General features: G+C 44.2%; 1 protein-coding gene across 1 annotated transcript in view; it reads left to right on the forward strand.

Annotated features, from left to right (window-relative positions):
• Positions 1-17,867, forward strand: part of LOC309556055 (macrophage mannose receptor 1-like) — a 256,698-nt gene that overhangs the window by 41,089 nt on the left and 197,742 nt on the right. The window contains exons 4-5 of the mRNA XM_082258349.1: positions 1,208-1,369; positions 15,383-15,496. Coding sequence (XP_082114475.1) covers positions 1,208-1,369; positions 15,383-15,496 — 276 coding nt within the window. The remainder of the gene's footprint in view (positions 1-1,207; positions 1,370-15,382; positions 15,497-17,867) is intronic.

A 17,867-nucleotide genomic window follows, 5' to 3' on the forward strand; every position in this document is an offset into this window, starting at 1 on the left:
ATAAAATATATAATGCATGAATTATAATCTAATCAATAATATAATTTTATTATATATATTATATATTAAATAATAAAATAATATTATTGATTTGATTATAATTCATGCGTTTGTGTTTCAAATTTATCACACCTGGGATGTCTACTAGACTCTTGTTTTGGTCAGGTTTAAGTCAGTAATTACTAAGAATTGTAGGCCTATAATACATAACGCCAAATTTCCATGAAAAGAATTGTACCGCTTTTGGTATGTAATTCCTGACAGAATCATACCGCCAGGGAGGTTAAGAAATGTAAAAAAAAAGTTTAAAACAAGTTAATATAATATACCCTACTATTTAGAGAGAGAGATTTCTATTCCCCTTTAATTATGCAATTAAAGCATTACACAAATGCATTAAATGGTGTTGTTTTTTTTTTTTTGTTTTTTTTTTTTAGCATACATGGGTTCAAGCTATAGGTTGGATTTATACCTTTTTATAAACATTTTCAATGCATTTTCATGCACTGCCATGGTCAATAATGGCCCCTTTAATGCATGTCAAAGCATCAAAAAAACAGAGAAAACAAGGGGGAGAACAGCGCTCACAAATAAATAACTTCTAATATTTACAAATTGATGATTAAATAATCAAATCAAAAAGTGACAGTGCACAGTGCAAGTATCGCAATAAAGTGACAATGCATAAACCTTAAATATATATAGTGACAACACTTATGTGCAACAAATGCAAATCAAAAAAACAGACATGGAATTATGCAGCCAACGTACAAAGTACATCACGCAGATGTAAACTAGCACCATTTAAATAGGTAGTCTGTGTACATGCATTAACATTGTTAAAACACGTAGCTTAAGGTGAGCCCATAAAAAAGTAAGCACTTCATATCATTTTAAATATGGTAGAGTGAAAACTTCAGGATCCTGAACAAGCAAAATGGATTTAAACACAATGTAAATGCTATTTACATTTTTGGCTGCCCCGGTTTAAACCATTAAATTAGCTGAAATGAATTAAAATTTACTATTCAGGTATTATACATAATACGATTATTGGCACTTATACAGAATCATTGTTGCAGAGTAGATTATATGATCATAATGGAGAGTCAAATTTTGTTCTAGTGGTCAACCTGTGAATAGTTTGAGCAATCCATCCATTTTTCTACTAGTTGATGGCATTCCATGAAATGTTTTCTTTTTTCAGCTACAAGAGAGGGTTGGTGGACAACAGATTCCATCTCTGGCTCTGAATATCAGGTCAATGAGAAATCAGCTCTGACTTGGTACCAAGCACGGAGAAGCTGTCATCAACAGGATGCTGAGTTATTAAGTATAACTGAGCTACACGAGCAAACCTACATTTCAGGTAAGTTTTGTAGGGCAACCAAGCAAAGGCCACCAGTCACAGAAACTCCTCTCCTCCCCTCATTGCATTTTAATATTTTCTGTTTTTTATTACAAGCCAGCTGGTTAACCTTTTAGGGTCCTTTCCCACATTTACCTGCCTATCCAAATCTGCTTTGTTAAAGAAAAAAAAAACCTTGATTAATGACCTTATTTACACACAGAATTGAATATGTTAGAACACTGAAACCTCCCCTCATGCTCCCCATTCTTGCCAGCTCTTTCAGGCAGGATGTATGTTTCAGTTGGAAAGAGACAGTATGAAAGCAAACATCTTCTGTTAAACTATTTCTTTTGAAGGCCCACAATCCTTTGTAATGAGTGCATTCTTTAAGGCTTATTTGTTAAAAAAAAAAAAGAAATGTATACAAACAGTAAAATTACAGAGACAATAGTCTCTATCAGTTTAAAAACTATAATCAAAAAAACAATATTAATAATAAATCTGTTCTAGTTTCTCAAGATCATTCATATGGGATAAATCATGGGTGGCTTAATAATGTTCAGTCTATGAACCCAATAAATTTGAGATGGAGTTGGTTTTTCAATGTCGTCTTGGTGTAGAAGTGAAAAACATTTGGGTGCCATCACAAGTAATAACTAGGGTTGAGCGGACACCTAGATGTCCGTGTTCGACGGGTTCGGCCGAACTTTAAAAAAAAGTCCGGGTCCGTGTCCCGGACTTTTACCGAACTTTTCCCGGACACCGAACCCCATTGAAGTCAATGGGGACCCGAACTTTAAGGCACTAAAATGGCTCTAAAACACCAAAGGAAAGGGCTAGAGTGCTGCAAATGGCAGCAAAACGTAATTAAGAGCATGGCAAGTGCTCTGCAAACAAATGTGGATAGGGAAATAACTTAAAACAACAAAAAAAAACAGAAAAATAAAACAATGTTCTTCTTCATCTCTGAAGGACGAGGCCCATATGGAGTAGGAGGGAGGTTGAGGTGGTGGTGGATGTGGCGGTGACATAGGCGTGCGCACAGGGTGTGCTGGGTGTGCCTGGGCACACCCTAATCACCTAGGGCACATAGCATTGCCAGTGAGGAGATGGGAAAGATCTCCCTGGGACCTGCTCTGCTCTATTTCTCCTTGCCTACAGGTACATGGCCCCGATACATTACTCTCCCTGCTGGCAAACACATGCATGTGTATTTCAACTTTGGGGTGCACACCTTAATGCAATAGGCTGCGCACACCTATGGGCGGTGTAGGTGGAAGCAGCGGTGGAGGAGGACCAGGGCCGGATTAACAGCATCATGGGCTTGGTGCTGAGGATTTTGAAGGGCCTTAAGGGCCGTGCCTTGCCATGCACCCAGAGGAGGAAGGGTGCAGCCATGCATGCCTAATTCAACATGGGATGCTGTCTCTGAAGCCCATAAACACATCCATGCATCGCCAACTGTCCCTCCTTGTCCGGCCTTCACGCTGTGTGGGGAGGTTCTGAGGGTGCTGCCTGGGGAAGCGAGCATAGAAGCCAGACTTCTGTGTTTACAAGTGACAGAAGAGCGGTAACAGTGAATATGGCCAACCCGGGGCCTATATAAAAGGTAGGGGCCTGGAGCTGCAGCTCCAATAGCCCCTACATTAATCTGGCCCTGAGGAGGAGGACGAGGTAGCCAACACTGCTTCTTTTCAAAAATTTTAAATGAGGGTACACCCCAAAAGAGTGAGAAAGAGCAAAAATGGAACAATGGGTGGGTAAGGTCGGTATCCATTGCTATTCTGCATAAGGTACGGAAAAGTCCCGTGGGATCCATGCCTGGTTCATTTTAATGAACGTGAGCTTGTCCACATTGTCTCTGGACAGGCGGCTGCGCTTGTCTGTTATAACGCCCCCAGCCGTGCTAAATACCCGTTCAGATAATACACTGGCTGCAGGGCACGCCAGCACCTCCAAGGCGTAAAGGGCAAGCTCAGGCCATGTGCCCAATTTGGAGACCCAGAAGTTGAAGGGGGCAGACCCGTCATTCACTACATGTAGGCGTGTGCACACATACTGCTCCACCATGTTGGTAAAATGCTGCCTCCTGCTAAGACGTTCCATCTGAGCTGCTGGTGCTGCTGTTTGTTGTGGCGTGCTGACAAAGCTTTTCCACATTTCGGCCATGCTAACCCTGCCTTCTGAGGTGCTGGCGGTGCCCTGGTTGCGTTGGCGACCTCCTCCTCCTCCTCCTCTGCCTTGTGCTTCCACTGTGGCCCCGCTGTCAGATGGGAATGCCAGCAGCATGGCGTCTACCAGCGTGCGCTTGTACTCGCGCATCTTGCGATCGCGCTCCAGTGAGTGAATTAAGGACGGTACGTTGTCCTTGTAACGGGGATCCAGCAGCGTGGCCACCCAGTAATCAGCACAAGTTAGAATGTGGGCAACTCGGCGGTCGTTGTGGAGACACTGCAGCATGTAATCGCTCATGTGTGCCAGGCTGCCCAGAGGCGACGAAAGGCTGTCCTCTGTGGGAGGTGTATCGTCCGTGTCCTCTGTATCCCCCCAGCCACGCACCAGTGATGGCCATGAGCTGGCCTGGGTGCCACCCTGCTGTGAACATGGTTCCATCTCCTCCTCCAGCTCCTCCTCCTCCTCATCCTCCTCATCCTCCAGAACTGTGCCCCTGCTGGACAATTGCGTCCCTGGCGTTTGCGTGTGCAGGAACCCACCCTCGGAGCCCCTTGCGAATGACTGCCCTGAAAGCCTTGGAAATGTTACCTCTTCATCCTCCTCCTCCTCCTCATCCTGTGCCACATCCTCTTCCATCATCGCCCGAATTGTTTTTTCAAGGAGGCATAGAAGTGGGATAGTTAAGCTGAGAACGGCGTCATTGCCACTGGCCATGTTGGTGGAGTACTCAAAACAGCGCAACAAGGCACACAGGTCTCGCATGGAGGCCCAGTTATTGGTGGTGAAGTGGTGCTGTTCCGCAGAGCGACTCACGCGTGCGTGCTGCAGCTGAAACTCCACTATGGCCTGCTGCTGCTCGCACAGTCTTTCCAGCATGTGCAAGGTGGAGTTCCACCTTGTGGGCACGTCACATATGAGGCGGTGAGCGGGAAGGCCGAAGTTACGCTGCAGCGCTGCCAGGCGAGCAGCAGCAGGGTGAGAACGCCGAAAGTGCGCACAAACGGCCCGCACTTTCTGCAGCAGCTCTGACATATCGGGGTAGTTTTTAAGGAACCTCTGCACCACCAAATTCAGCACATGCGCCAGGCAAGGGATGTGCGTCAAACCGGCTAGGCCCAGAGCTGCTATGAGATTTCGCCCGTTATCGCACACCACCAGGCCGGGCTTGAGGCTCGCTGGCAGCAACCACTCATTTGTCTGCTGTTCCATGCTCCTCCACAACTCCTGCGCGGTGTGTGGTTTGTCCCCCAAACAGGCAAGTTGTAAAACTGCCTGCTGTCGTTTACCCCTGGCCGTGCTGAAGTTGGTGGTGAAGGTGTTACGCTGTCCGGATGAGGAGGCGGTAGAGGATGAGGAAGCGGAGTAGGAGGAGTTAGGAACAGGAGGCAAACTGAAGCGCCCTGCAATCCTCGGTGGTGGAAGGACATGCGCCAAATTGCTATCCGCCTCAGGCCCATCCGCCACTGCATTTACCCAGTGTGCCGTTAGGGAGATATAACGCCCCTGACCGTGCTTACTGGTCCACGTATCCGTAGTTAGGTGGACCTTGGCACAGATGGCGTTGCGCAGTGCACACCTGATATTTTCCCCCACTTGGTTGTGCAGGGAAGGGATGGCTTGCCTGGAAAAGTAGTGGCGGCTGGGCACGACGTACTGTGGGACAGCCACCGACATAAGGTTTTTAAAACTGTGCGTCTCCACCAGACGGAATGACAGCATTTCAAAGGCCAATAATTTTGAAATGCTGGCATTCAGGGCCAGGGATCGCGGGTGGGTAGGGGGGTACTTCCTCTTCCTCTCAAGTGTTTGGGAGATGGAAAGCTGAACGCTTCCACGGGACATTGTGGAGATGGTTGTTGGTGACCCAGGTGGTGGTGTTGCTGACAGATCGTCTGTTTGCGGGGTGGCAGGTGCCGGTATCACTACAGATGTGGCTGGAGCGGCCGAGACTGCAGCAGAAGAGGAAGCAGGATGAGCCAGAGACGTTTCTTGGTTTTGAAGGTGTGTACTCCACTGCAGCTCGTGCTTTGCACTTAGATGCCTGATCATGCAGGTTGTGCTCAGGTTGAGAAGGTTTATGCCTCGCTTCAAGCTCTGATTGCACAGGGTGCAAACCACTCGTGTCCTGTCATCAGCACATTTTCTAAAGAACTTCCACGCTAGAGAACTCCTTTGAGCTGACTTTGGTGCGCTCGTTCCCTTGCTGCGTTGGGCAGTAGCGGGCGTAGTGTCTAGGGCACGGCCGCTCCGCTTCTGCACCCTGCTCCCTCTTCTGCTGTGCTGGTGGCTCTGTGCGACCACCGCCTCTTCCTCCAAACTACTCAGGTCACCTGCATGACGTTCATTCCATGTGGGGTCGAGGACCTCATCGTCCTCCACATCATCTTCCACCCAGTCTTCACCCCTGCCCTCCTTGTCGGTCTCCACAATGCTGAACGCCGCAGCAGTTGGCACCTGCGTTTCGTCATCATCGGAGACGTGCTGCGATGATCCTTGCATGTACTCATCTTGAGAAATAAGTGGTTGGGCATCGCTGCACTCAATCTCTTCCACTTCTGGGGCAGGGCTAGGTGGATGGCCCTGGGAAACCCTGCTGACAGAGTCCTCAAAAAGAATAAGAGACTGCTGTATGGCTTGGGGCTCAGACTGCTGGCCTGATTTGCAAGGGGGTGAGGTGAAAGACGGTTGGACATTGGCTGCAGGTGCCAACTCTGACCTTTCTGCAGTAGACTGGGTGGGAGACAATGTGAAGGAACTGGAGGCACTGTCAGCAGCAAACCAATCTACTATCGCCTCAACTTGTTCTGGCCTCATCACTTCTAGGGGCGTTTGATGCCCTACCAAATACTGATGCAGGTTCTGTCGCCTACTCACACTTGAGGAAGGTGTTTCACTTGTGCGTGTAGCTGGCACAGATCGACCACGTCCTCTCCTTGCAACAGGAGCTCTACCAGCAGCACCACGACCCAGGCCACGGCCCTTATTTGACGGTCTCCTCATATTTCTGTAATTTAAGATCTTGCCCTAGAAAGGTTTTTATTGAATAGCGGAATAGGAAATATGATCCAAAAAAGTGTATGTATCTCGCACGTACAAAACCACACTAGGCCCCAATTACTATTGTTTCTACCCCTAAAAGGATGGATGAGGAGTAGGAGGAGTATGGAACAGACAGCACCCTCAAATCTTCAGAAGTATGAGATGAACCCCAAAAACTTGGAAAGGTGGATCTCACACGTACCGACACAGACTATCCCGCAATTCAATTGATCCTCAAAGGTTTTTATTGAATAGCGGAATAGGAAATATGATCAAAAAAAGTGTATGTATCTCGCACGTACACAACCACACTAGGCCCCAATTACTATTGTTTGTACCCCTAAAAGGATGGATGAGGAGTAGGAGGAGGAGTATGGAACAGGCAGCACCCTCAAATCTTCAGAAGTATGAGATGAACCCCAAAAACTTGGAAAGGTGGATCTCACACGTACCGACACAGACTATCCCGCAATTCAATTGATCCTCAAAGGTTTTTATTGAATAGCGGAATAGGAAATATGATCAAAAAAAGTGTATGTATCTCGCACGTACACAACCACACTAGGCCCCAATTACTATTGTTTGTACCCCTAAAAGGATGGTTGAGCAGTAGGAGCAGGAGTATGGAACAGGCAGCACCCTCAAATCTTCAGAAGTATGAGATGAACCCCAACAACTTGGAAAGGTGGATCTCACACGTACCGACACAGACTATCTCGCAATTGAATTGATCCCCAAAGGTTTTAATTGAATAGCGGAATAGAAAATATGATCAAAAAGAAAGTGTATGTATCTCGCACGTACACCACCACACTAGGCCCCAACTACTATTGTTTGTACCCCTAAAAGGATGGTTGAGCAGTAGGAGGAGGAGTATGGAACAGGCAGCACCCTCAAATCTTCAGAAGTATGAGATGAACCCCAAAAACTTGGAAAGGTGGATCTCTCTCACACGTACCAACACAGACTATCCCCCAATTTAACTGATCCCCAAAGGTTTTTGATTAAATAGCGGAATAGAAAATATGATCCAAAAAAAGTGTATGTATATCACACGTACACAACCACACTGGGCCCCAATTACTATTGTTTGTACCCCTAAAAGGCTAGATGAGGAGTAGGGGGAGTATGGAACAGGCAGCACCCTCAAACCTTCAGAAGTATGAGATGAACCCCAACAACTTGGAAAGGTGGATCTCTCTCACACGTACCAACACAGACTATCCCCCAATTTAACTGATCCCCAAAGGTTTTTAATTAAATAGCGGAATAGAAAATATGATCCAAAAAAAGTGTATGTATATCACACGTACACAACCACACTAGGCCCCAATTACTATTGTTTGTACCCCTAAAAGCCTAGATGAGGAGTAGGGGGGGTATGGAACAGGCAGCACCCTCAAACCTTCAGAAGTATGAGATGAACCCCAACAACTTGGAAAGGTGGATCTCTCTCACACGTACCAACACAGACTATCCCCCAATTTAACTGATCCCCAAAGGTTTTTGATTAAATAGCGGAATAGAAAATATGATCCAAAAAAAGTGTATGTATATCACACGTACACAACCACACTAGGCCCCAATTACTATTGTTTGTACCCCTAAAAGGCTAGGAGTAGGGGGAGTATGGAACAGGCAGCACCCTCAAACCTTCAGAAGTATGAGATGAACCCCAACAACTTGGAAAGGTGGATCTCTCTCACACGTACCAACACAGACTATCCCCCAATTTAACTGATCCCCAAAGGTTTTTGATTAAATAGCGGAATAGAAAATATGATCCAAAAAAAGTGTATGTATATCACACGTACACAACCACACTAGGCCCCAATTACTATTGTTTGTACCCCTAAAAGGCTAGATGAGGAGTAGGGGGAGTATGGAACAGGCAGCACCCTCAAACCTTCAGAAGTATGAGATGAACCCCAACAACTTGGAAAGGTGGATCTCTCTCACACGTACCAACACAGACTATCCCCCAATTTAACTGATCCCCAAAGGTTTTTGATTAAATAGCGGAATAGAAAATATGATCCAAAAAAAGTGTATGTATATCACACGTACACAACCACACTGGGCCCCAATTACTATTGTTTGTACCCCTAAAAGGCTAGATGAGGAGTAGGGGGAGTATGGAACAGGCAGCACCCTCAAACCTTCAGAAGTATGAGATGAACCCCAACAACTTGGAAAGGTGGATCTCTCTCACACGTACCAACACAGACTATCCCCCAATTTAACTGATCCCCAAAGGTTTTTGATTAAATAGCGGAATAGAAAATATGATCCAAAAAAAGTGTATGTATATCACACGTACACAACCACACTAGGCCCCAATTACTATTGTTTGTACCCCTAAAAGGCTAGATGAGGAGTAGGGGGGGTATGGAACAGGCAGCACCCTCAAACCTTCAGAAGTATGAGATGAACCCCAACAACTTGGAAAGGTGGATCTCTCTCACACGTACCAACACAGACTATCCCCCAATTTAACTGATCCCCAAAGGTTTTTGATTAAATAGCGGAATAGAAAATATGATCCAAAAAAAGTGTATGTATATCACACGTACACAACCACACTAGGCCCCAATTACTATTGTTTGTACCCCTAAAAGGCTAGGAGTAGGGGGAGTATGGAACAGGCAGCACCCTCAAACCTTCAGAAGTATGAGATGAACCCCAACAACTTGGAAAGGTGGATCTCTCTCACACGTACCAACACAGACTATCCCCCAATTTAACTGATCCCCAAAGGTTTTTGATTAAATAGCGGAATAGAAAATATGATCCAAAAAAAGTGTATGTATATCACACGTACACAACCACACTAGGCCCCAATTACTATTGTTTGTACCCCTAAAAGGCTAGATGAGGAGTAGGGGGAGTATGGAACAGGCAGCACCCTCAAACCTTCAGAAGTATGAGATGAACCCCAACAACTTGGAAAGGTGGATCTCTCTCACACGTACCAACACAGACTATCCCCCAATTTAACTGATCCCCAAAGGTTTTTGATTAAATAGCGGAATAGAAAATATGATCCAAAAAAAGTGTATGTATATCACACGTACACAACCACACTGGGCCCCAATTACTATTGTTTGTACCCCTAAAAGGCTAGATGAGGAGTAGGGGGAGTATGGAACAGGCAGCACCCTCAAACCTTCAGAAGTATGAGATGAACCCCAACAACTTGGAAAGGTGGATCTCTCTCACACGTACCAACACAGACTATCCCCCAATTTAACTGATCCCCAAAGGTTTTTGATTAAATAGCGGAATAGAAAATATGATCCAAAAAAAGTGTATGTATATCACACGTACACAACCACACTGGGCCCAAATTACTATTGTTTGTACCCCTAAAAGGCTAGATGAGGAGTAGGGGGAGTATGGAACAGGAAGCACCCTCAAACCTTCAGAAGTATGAGATGAACCCCAACAACTTGGAAAGGTGGATCTCTCTCACACGTACCAACACAGACTATCCCCCAATTTAACTGATCCCCAAAGGTTTTTGATTAAATAGCGGAATAGAAAATATGATCCAAAAAAAGTGTATGTATATCACACGTACACAACCACACTAGGCCCCAATTACTATTGTTTGTACCCCTAAAAGGCTAGGAGTAGGGGGAGTATGGAACAGGCAGCACCCTCAAACCTTCAGAAGTATGAGATGAACCCCAACAACTTGGAAAGGTGGATCTCTCTCACACGTACCAACACAGACTATCCCCCAATTTAACTGATCCCCAAAGGTTTTTGATTAAATAGCGGAATAGAAAATATGATCCAAAAAAAGTGTATGTATATCACACGTACACAACCACACTAGGCCCCAATTACTATTGTTTGTACCCCTAAAAGGCTAGATGAGGAGTAGGGGGAGTATGGAACAGGCAGCACCCTCAAACCTTCAGAAGTATGAGATGAACCCCAACAACTTGGAAAGGTGGATCTCTCTCACACGTACCAACACAGACTATCCCCCAATTTAACTGATCCCCAAAGGTTTTTGATTAAATAGCGGAATAGAAAATATGATCCAAAAAAAGTGTATGTATATCACACGTACACAACCACACTAGGCCCCAATTACTATTGTTTGTACCCCTAAAAGGCTAGATGAGGAGTAGGTGGGGTATGGAACAGGCAGCACCCTCAAACCTTCAGAAGTATGAGATGAACCCCAACAACTTGGAAAGGTGGATCTCTCTCACACGTACCAACACAGACTATCCCCCAATTTAACTGATCCCCAAAGGTTTTTGATTAAATAGCGGAATAGAAAATATGATCCAAAAAAAGTGTATGTATATCACACGTACACAACCACACTAGGCCCCAATTACTATTGTTTGTACCCCTAAAAGGCTAGATGAGGAGTAGGGGGAGTATGGAACAGGCAGCACCCTCAAACCTTCAGAAGTATGAGATGAACCCCAACAACTTGGAAAGGTGGATCTCTCTCACACGTACCAACACAGACTATCCCCCAATTTAACTGATCCCCAAAGGTTTTTGATTAAATAGCGGAATAGAAAATATGATCCAAAAAAAGTGTATGTATATCACACGTACACAACCACACTGGGCCCCAATTACTATTGTTTGTACCCCTAAAAGGCTAGATGAGGAGTAGGGGGAGTATGGAACAGGCAGCACCCTCAAACCTTCAGAAGTATGAGATGAACCCCAACAACTTGGAAAGGTGGATCTCTCTCACACGTACCAACACAGACTATCCCCCAATTTAACTGATCCCCAAAGGTTTTTGATTAAATAGCGGAATAGAAAATATGATCCAAAAAAAGTGTATGTATATCACACGTACACAACCACACTAGGCCCCAATTACTATTGTTTGTACCCCTAAAAGGCTAGATGAGGAGTAGGGGGGGTATGGAACAGGCAGCACCCTCAAACCTTCAGAAGTATGAGATGAACCCCAACAACTTGGAAAGGTGGATCTCTCTCACACGTACCAACACAGACTATCCCCCAATTTAACTGATCCCCAAAGGTTTTTGATTAAATAGCGGAATAGAAAATATGATCCAAAAAAAGTGTATGTATATCACACGTACACAACCACACTAGGCCCCAATTACTATTGTTTGTACCCCTAAAAGGCTAGGAGTAGGGGGAGTATGGAACAGGCAGCACCCTCAAACCTTCAGAAGTATGAGATGAACCCCAACAACTTGGAAAGGTGGATCTCTCTCACACGTACCAACACAGACTATCCCCCAATTTAACTGATCCCCAAAGGTTTTTGATTAAATAGCGGAATAGAAAATATGATCCAAAAAAAGTGTATGTATATCACACGTACACAACCACACTAGGCCCCAATTACTATTGTTTGTACCCCTAAAAGGCTAGATGAGGAGTAGGGGGAGTATGGAACAGGCAGCACCCTCAAATCTTCAGAAGTATGAGATTGTGTTCACTGTACCCCACAAAGATTGAGTTCACTGCACCCCACAATGATTGTGTTCACTGCACCCCACAAAGATTGTGTTCACTGCACCTCACAAAGATTGTGTTCACTGTACCCCCCAAAGATTGTGTTCACTGCACCCCAAAAAGATTGTGTTCACTGTACCCCCCAAAGATTGTGTTCACTGCACCCCACAAAGATTCTGTTCACTGTACCCCACAAAGATTGTGTTCACTGCACCCCAAAAAGATTGTGTTCACTGTACCCCCCCAAAGATTGTGTTCACTGCACCCCACAAAGATTCTGTTCACTGCACCCCACAAAGGATTTTGTTCACTGCACCCCAAAAAGATTGTGTTCACTGCACCCCAAAAAGGATTTTGATCACTGCACCCCAAAAAGGATGTTGTTCACTGCACCCCAAAAATGATTTTGTTCACTCCACCCCAAAAAGATTGTGTTCACTGCACCCCACAAAGATTGTGTTCACTGCACCCCAAAAAGATTGTGTTCACTGTACCCCCCAAAGATTGTGTTCACTGCACCCCACAAAGATTCTGTTCACTGTACCCCACAAAGATTGTGTTCACTGCACCCCAAAAAGATTGTGTTCACTGCACCCCAAAAAGGATGTTGTTCACTGCACCCCAAAAAGGATGTTGTTCACTCCACCCCAAAAAGATTGTGTTCACTGCACCCCACAAAGATTGTGTTCACTGCACCCCAAAAAGATTGTGTTCACTGCACCCCAAAAATGATTTTGTTCACTGCACCCCAAAAAGGATTTTGTTCACTGCACCCCAAAAAGGATGTTGTTCACTCCACCCCAAAAAGATTGTGTTCACTGCACCCCAAAAAGATTGTGTTCACTGCACCCCACAAAGGATTTTGTTCACTGCACCCCAAAAAGATTGTGTTCACTGCACCCCAAAAAGGATGTTGTTCACTGCACCCCAAAAAGGATTTTGTTCACTGCACCCCAAAAAGATTGTGTTCACTGCACCCCACAAAGGATTTTGTTCACTGCACCCCACAAAGATTGTGTTCACTGCACACCAAAAAGGATTGTGTTCACTGCACCCCAAAAAGATTTTGTTCACTGCACCCCAAAAAGATTGTGTTCACTGCAGCCCAAAAAGATTGTGTTCACTGCAGCCCAAAAAGATTGTGTTCACTGCAGCCCAAAAAGATTGTGTTCACTGCAGCCCAAAAAGATTGTGTTCACTGCAGCTCACACACAGAAAAATGGATGTGGATCACTGACACCTGCCTATCTCCAATCCCACACCACACAGCAATATCGATTGTAGTTTGTAGAACACAGTTTCCCTAAAATTCAGCAGACTCTGTCCCTAACAGGATTGAGAAGAGATCGTAGATCAGGATTGAGTGCAGATTCACCCCACCCCCCACACAGCAATATCGATTGTAGTTTGTAGAAGACACTGACCCTATAATTCAGCAGACTCTATCCCTAAAATGCCTACAACTCGCCCTGCCTAAACACTCCGACCTGTCCCTCAATTCTATCCGGACACAAATGGTTTTTTCCTGCCTATCTTTCCCTAATCAGCAGCCAGCACATTGATGTGTGCTCTGTCCCTTAGCTAAGCAGCAGAATGACGCTGCTGCGGCGGCTGCCTCGAACTTATAAAGACTTGGTCACATGCTTCAGACGGCCAATCACAGCTACTAAGACATTTGCAGGCATGGCTGGGATGGCTTAAGGCACACCAGTTAAACGATTGTTGATTGGCTGTTGAAAGCCCGCCATGAAAAGAGCGCCAAAGCATGCAAAACCCGGAAATAAAACGACCGAACACGGATTTTTACCCGAACATACAGTAAAGTGTCCGTGTCCGTGTTCGGGTAAAAAAAATCCAATTATTCGGTACGAACACGAATAATACAGTCCGTGTTCGCTCAACACTAGTAATAACTTGTGATGGCAGGAAAGGAATATTTTTTCTTCACTGTGGAACTTTGAAAATTAATTTTTGTGGATGTAAGCCCACATTTAAAAACATGATCTTTAAAAATGCAGTATAAAAATATAACTCATAGTTTTCTATGTTACTATTTTCATCAAATAAGTATTTTTTTGTGTTCTCTGATAGACTTTTGGTAGTCTCTCTCTATTTCTATCATACTTTAAATGACCCTGGGAGCTCTGAAATGGGTAGCTCTACTATAAAAAACATAGACATTGGTCCCTTAAATTGAGTTTGTCCTAACCACCTCCAAGCTTGCAAACCATATTAATGATCATTGAGGCTCTTAACTAAACAATGAAATAAGAAATGGAAAATAGTAAGGGATAGAGTCAAGAATGGCTTTAGAAAGTTGATATTTTTTTCGTCTACCTCAGGACTCCCGATAGGGCACACAAGGTAAAGCCTAGTATACACAATGGGGAAATTGGATGGAAAATACGACTTTTGGAGCAATCGTCTATTAATCTGATCGTTAGTACACAGCTTTGGAGAGCTGATCACAACACTTCCTGCAAAAATATCCAAAGGGACTAGCACAAAAATGTCCTTGTATGATAACAGAACAAGCGATTTTCATGTAATTAGTATGCTATTTGTATGAAAAAAATTGCATGACCAAGACGACGCATGATCGGAAATTAAAAGATGCATTACATCACTTCCGAAGTTGTATTCTGTCGTACGATAATTTTCGTGACTTTAGTAACCTTTAGTTAGGTTTCGATATGAGACTAGAATGCAAAAAATAAACGGACGATCATTAGTCCGATATTCTTACCATGTGTATGAGGGTTTAGTGGCCATTTATAAAGACATCTTTAGGTGTTCACCTTGATTGACTTTCTAAGGCTGATTAGCTTTAAAGTAAACACAGATTAATTTTATTTTGGCCATAGACCTATGAGGAACTTGCAGGCACAATGTAACTGTCCTGGGACCTGATCATTGGTCAGCTATGCCAAAATTATGTAAAACTAAACGAGCACCTCATTCAAATAGTTACCCTGAGATCGGTTAGCCAATAGCATCTGGTGGCATTCAAAGACAAAGACTTTAAGTTGACCTACCCAAGTTTATCATCTCATGGCAACCTTAAAGGGAAAATAGGTCTTTGTAATTTTTGAATAACATTTTTTTAAATGTATACATTTTTAATGTATGTTTTTCTATTGTCTAACTGTATATATGGTAATATGTACATTATTATTATTTCATATTTAGTTTATTAATACGTTTGACATGTATGGTAAGCTATACTATAGGTGTCCTAGGGTTCCTAATTTATTTTAGCTCTTGATTGCTCTAGACAAAAGAATTCTAAAAAGGTTCTTGCTAATATATTTTCACAATCTGTTGTGTGGTTTTTATTTGTAGGATTAGTCAGTGATACAAAAACACCCTTATGGGTGGGGCTTAATAGTTTGGACCTAAACGCAGGCTGGAAATGGAACGATGGAAGTCCATTCCGATACCTCAACTGGCTTCCAGGTAAATTGTTAGCTTCTGCACATTTTAAGTCACTTCTCTGTCTATTTATATTTAATAAATAAGCATTTTCACTAGGGCTATACAGTAAAACCTTGGATTGAGAGTAACTTAGTTTCAGAGCGTTTTGCAAGACAAGCAAATTTTTTTTTAAAAAACAAGCGGTCTTATACAAGTAGTGTCATGTCACAACTGAGTATAGAAGAGAAGAGAGGTGCCTCTAAGCGTAGCAATATGGTTACATTTAATAAAGGTACATTTAGCAAATCACATGGTTGATGATTAAAACAGGCACATCTAAGTATGCAGACATCAAGGGTAAAGCTGTCCACATGGAGCATCCTCCGCACAGCCATCTACGTCATCCCTTCCACACTGCGCTTCAAGCCTCGCTTTCAGATCGCTCTACTGCAGGGTGGTCTTCCCGGTCATGACTGCAGACTGACAGCGGTGAGAGCCGGCAGTGCAGGGGATGGTCTATGTGGACAGCTTTACCCCGGATGCCTGCATTCTTAGATGTGCCTATTTTAATCATCAACCATGTGAGTTGCTACAGTAAATGTTGAACCTTCATTAAATGTAACATATTGCTACATTTAGAGGCACCTCTCTTCTCTTTTATACTCCATAGCTCCTGCTGGATTTTGCTTCTAATACCTTGTGGAGGCGCCATTTGTGGATGGACATTTTATGGTTACACAACCTATTACATTGCTATAATCTTTTTATATGGACTATAAACTGAAGGACTTATGAATAAATGGTAGTGGAACAAATCATCTGAGTTTCCATTATTTCTTATGGGGAAATTTGCTTTGATATAAGAGTGCTTTGGAGTATAGGCATGTTTCCGGAACAAATTATGCTCTCAATCCAAGATTTTACTGTATGCACAATCTAAGAGAGAACTCCAGTCACGATAAAGGCTACCAATAGACTTACATAACATCAGGTTATAGGTTCTTGCCATTTCTTTTTCCAAATATCAAACCACCTATTGATGCTAAATTCTCTCTTCAGTTAGTAGTCTCTTACTCCAGTAAAGTCTAAAGGATATGGGAGTATTTTGTTGCATTGTGTGTAGTGGCTAGCATGTTGTTTGGAATCTGCCGGAGCAGAATGTTGATTTGGGGCAGGCTTTATTTCCATCCATATGATCAACACTGGTTATTTTTCCAAATGGTACACCCAAAAGCAAAAAACAGACACATAAAAAGAGCTTCCATCTGTGTGATGAATGATGTTTTATGGAAACAGTGTGCGTTCAGGGTCATTTACCCACACTCCTGTCAAATTAGGGGAGCAGCTGTGCCCTTGCAGCTGCTGTGTCTCTGTACCCTTACATGGACTGCCTGCACGCAGCATATGGTGGTGGCTCAACCCGCATAAATAACTGGCCCGTTCACAGTCTACGGGTTTTAGCACCCATATGAATGAGGCTTTAAAGCAGACCTTCACTGTGCAAATCCACTTTTGCCACTGCACTTCCTCCCTCCTTCGCAATGCAAAGCACAGCTTTTTTTTTTTTCTTTCTATTATTTACTCCTTTTTTTATTTTTTTCCATCCCTTTCCCCAACTGCCATATCTGCCTAGGCAAGAATAGCACGTCAATGCTCCCACAGCCTTCTGTAATATCCACATCACATATCTCAGTAGGCTTCAGAAGTAGAGACTCACAGTGATTGGTGGGCAGAGCTGGTGATTGTCATCGGGGGGCCAGTCGCCTGAACCCGGAATGTCAGGGCTTATTAATAACTGAACTCTTCAACTTCATGCTCAGTCCCACCCTGTTCTTCAGTTGTGTAAATATATGTATACATTCCAGATTCAGAAAGGTTTCCAAGGATCGACACAGTACTTTCCCAATGTAGCAATACCCCCCCCACCCCCAGGAGCCGCTTACTAATTTTGTTTCTCTGTTCTGCATCTCAACTCCAAGCAAAGCAAAAAAGGCATATCAGCAACCTTTGGGATTCTGCAAGCTTTTTTTACAGTTGGTGGCTGCCTGCTTTCTGTGTCGCTTCTTTTTTGTGTTTGTGTTAGTGATCGACCGATTATCGGCAAAGCCCATATATCAAGGGCCGATATGCACTTTCCCCGATATATTTCGGAAAGTGCTTGTACCAGAGTGATGCCTGCAGCTAGAGGCATCACCCCGGTACCGGCGTCCATAGCCGACGGTCGGCTGTCTTGTAATGACAACCGATGTCATTAGGCTGTCATTACAAGGAGCGGGAAGGGACGCCCCCTCCCGCCGCCTCCCGCTGCTCGTCTGGGTCTCCCGTCCAACTGGGAGACCCGGGCAATCAGCCTGAACGGGTAGCTCCTATCTAAGTGGATGCCCTATCGGGAGAAACGCATCAGAGAGGAGGC

The sequence above is a fragment of the Pelophylax lessonae genome, assembly GCF_965119305.1.
Source record: "Pelophylax lessonae genome assembly, chromosome: 5".
In the NCBI taxonomy this organism is placed as follows: Eukaryota; Metazoa; Chordata; class Amphibia; order Anura; family Ranidae; genus Pelophylax; species Pelophylax lessonae.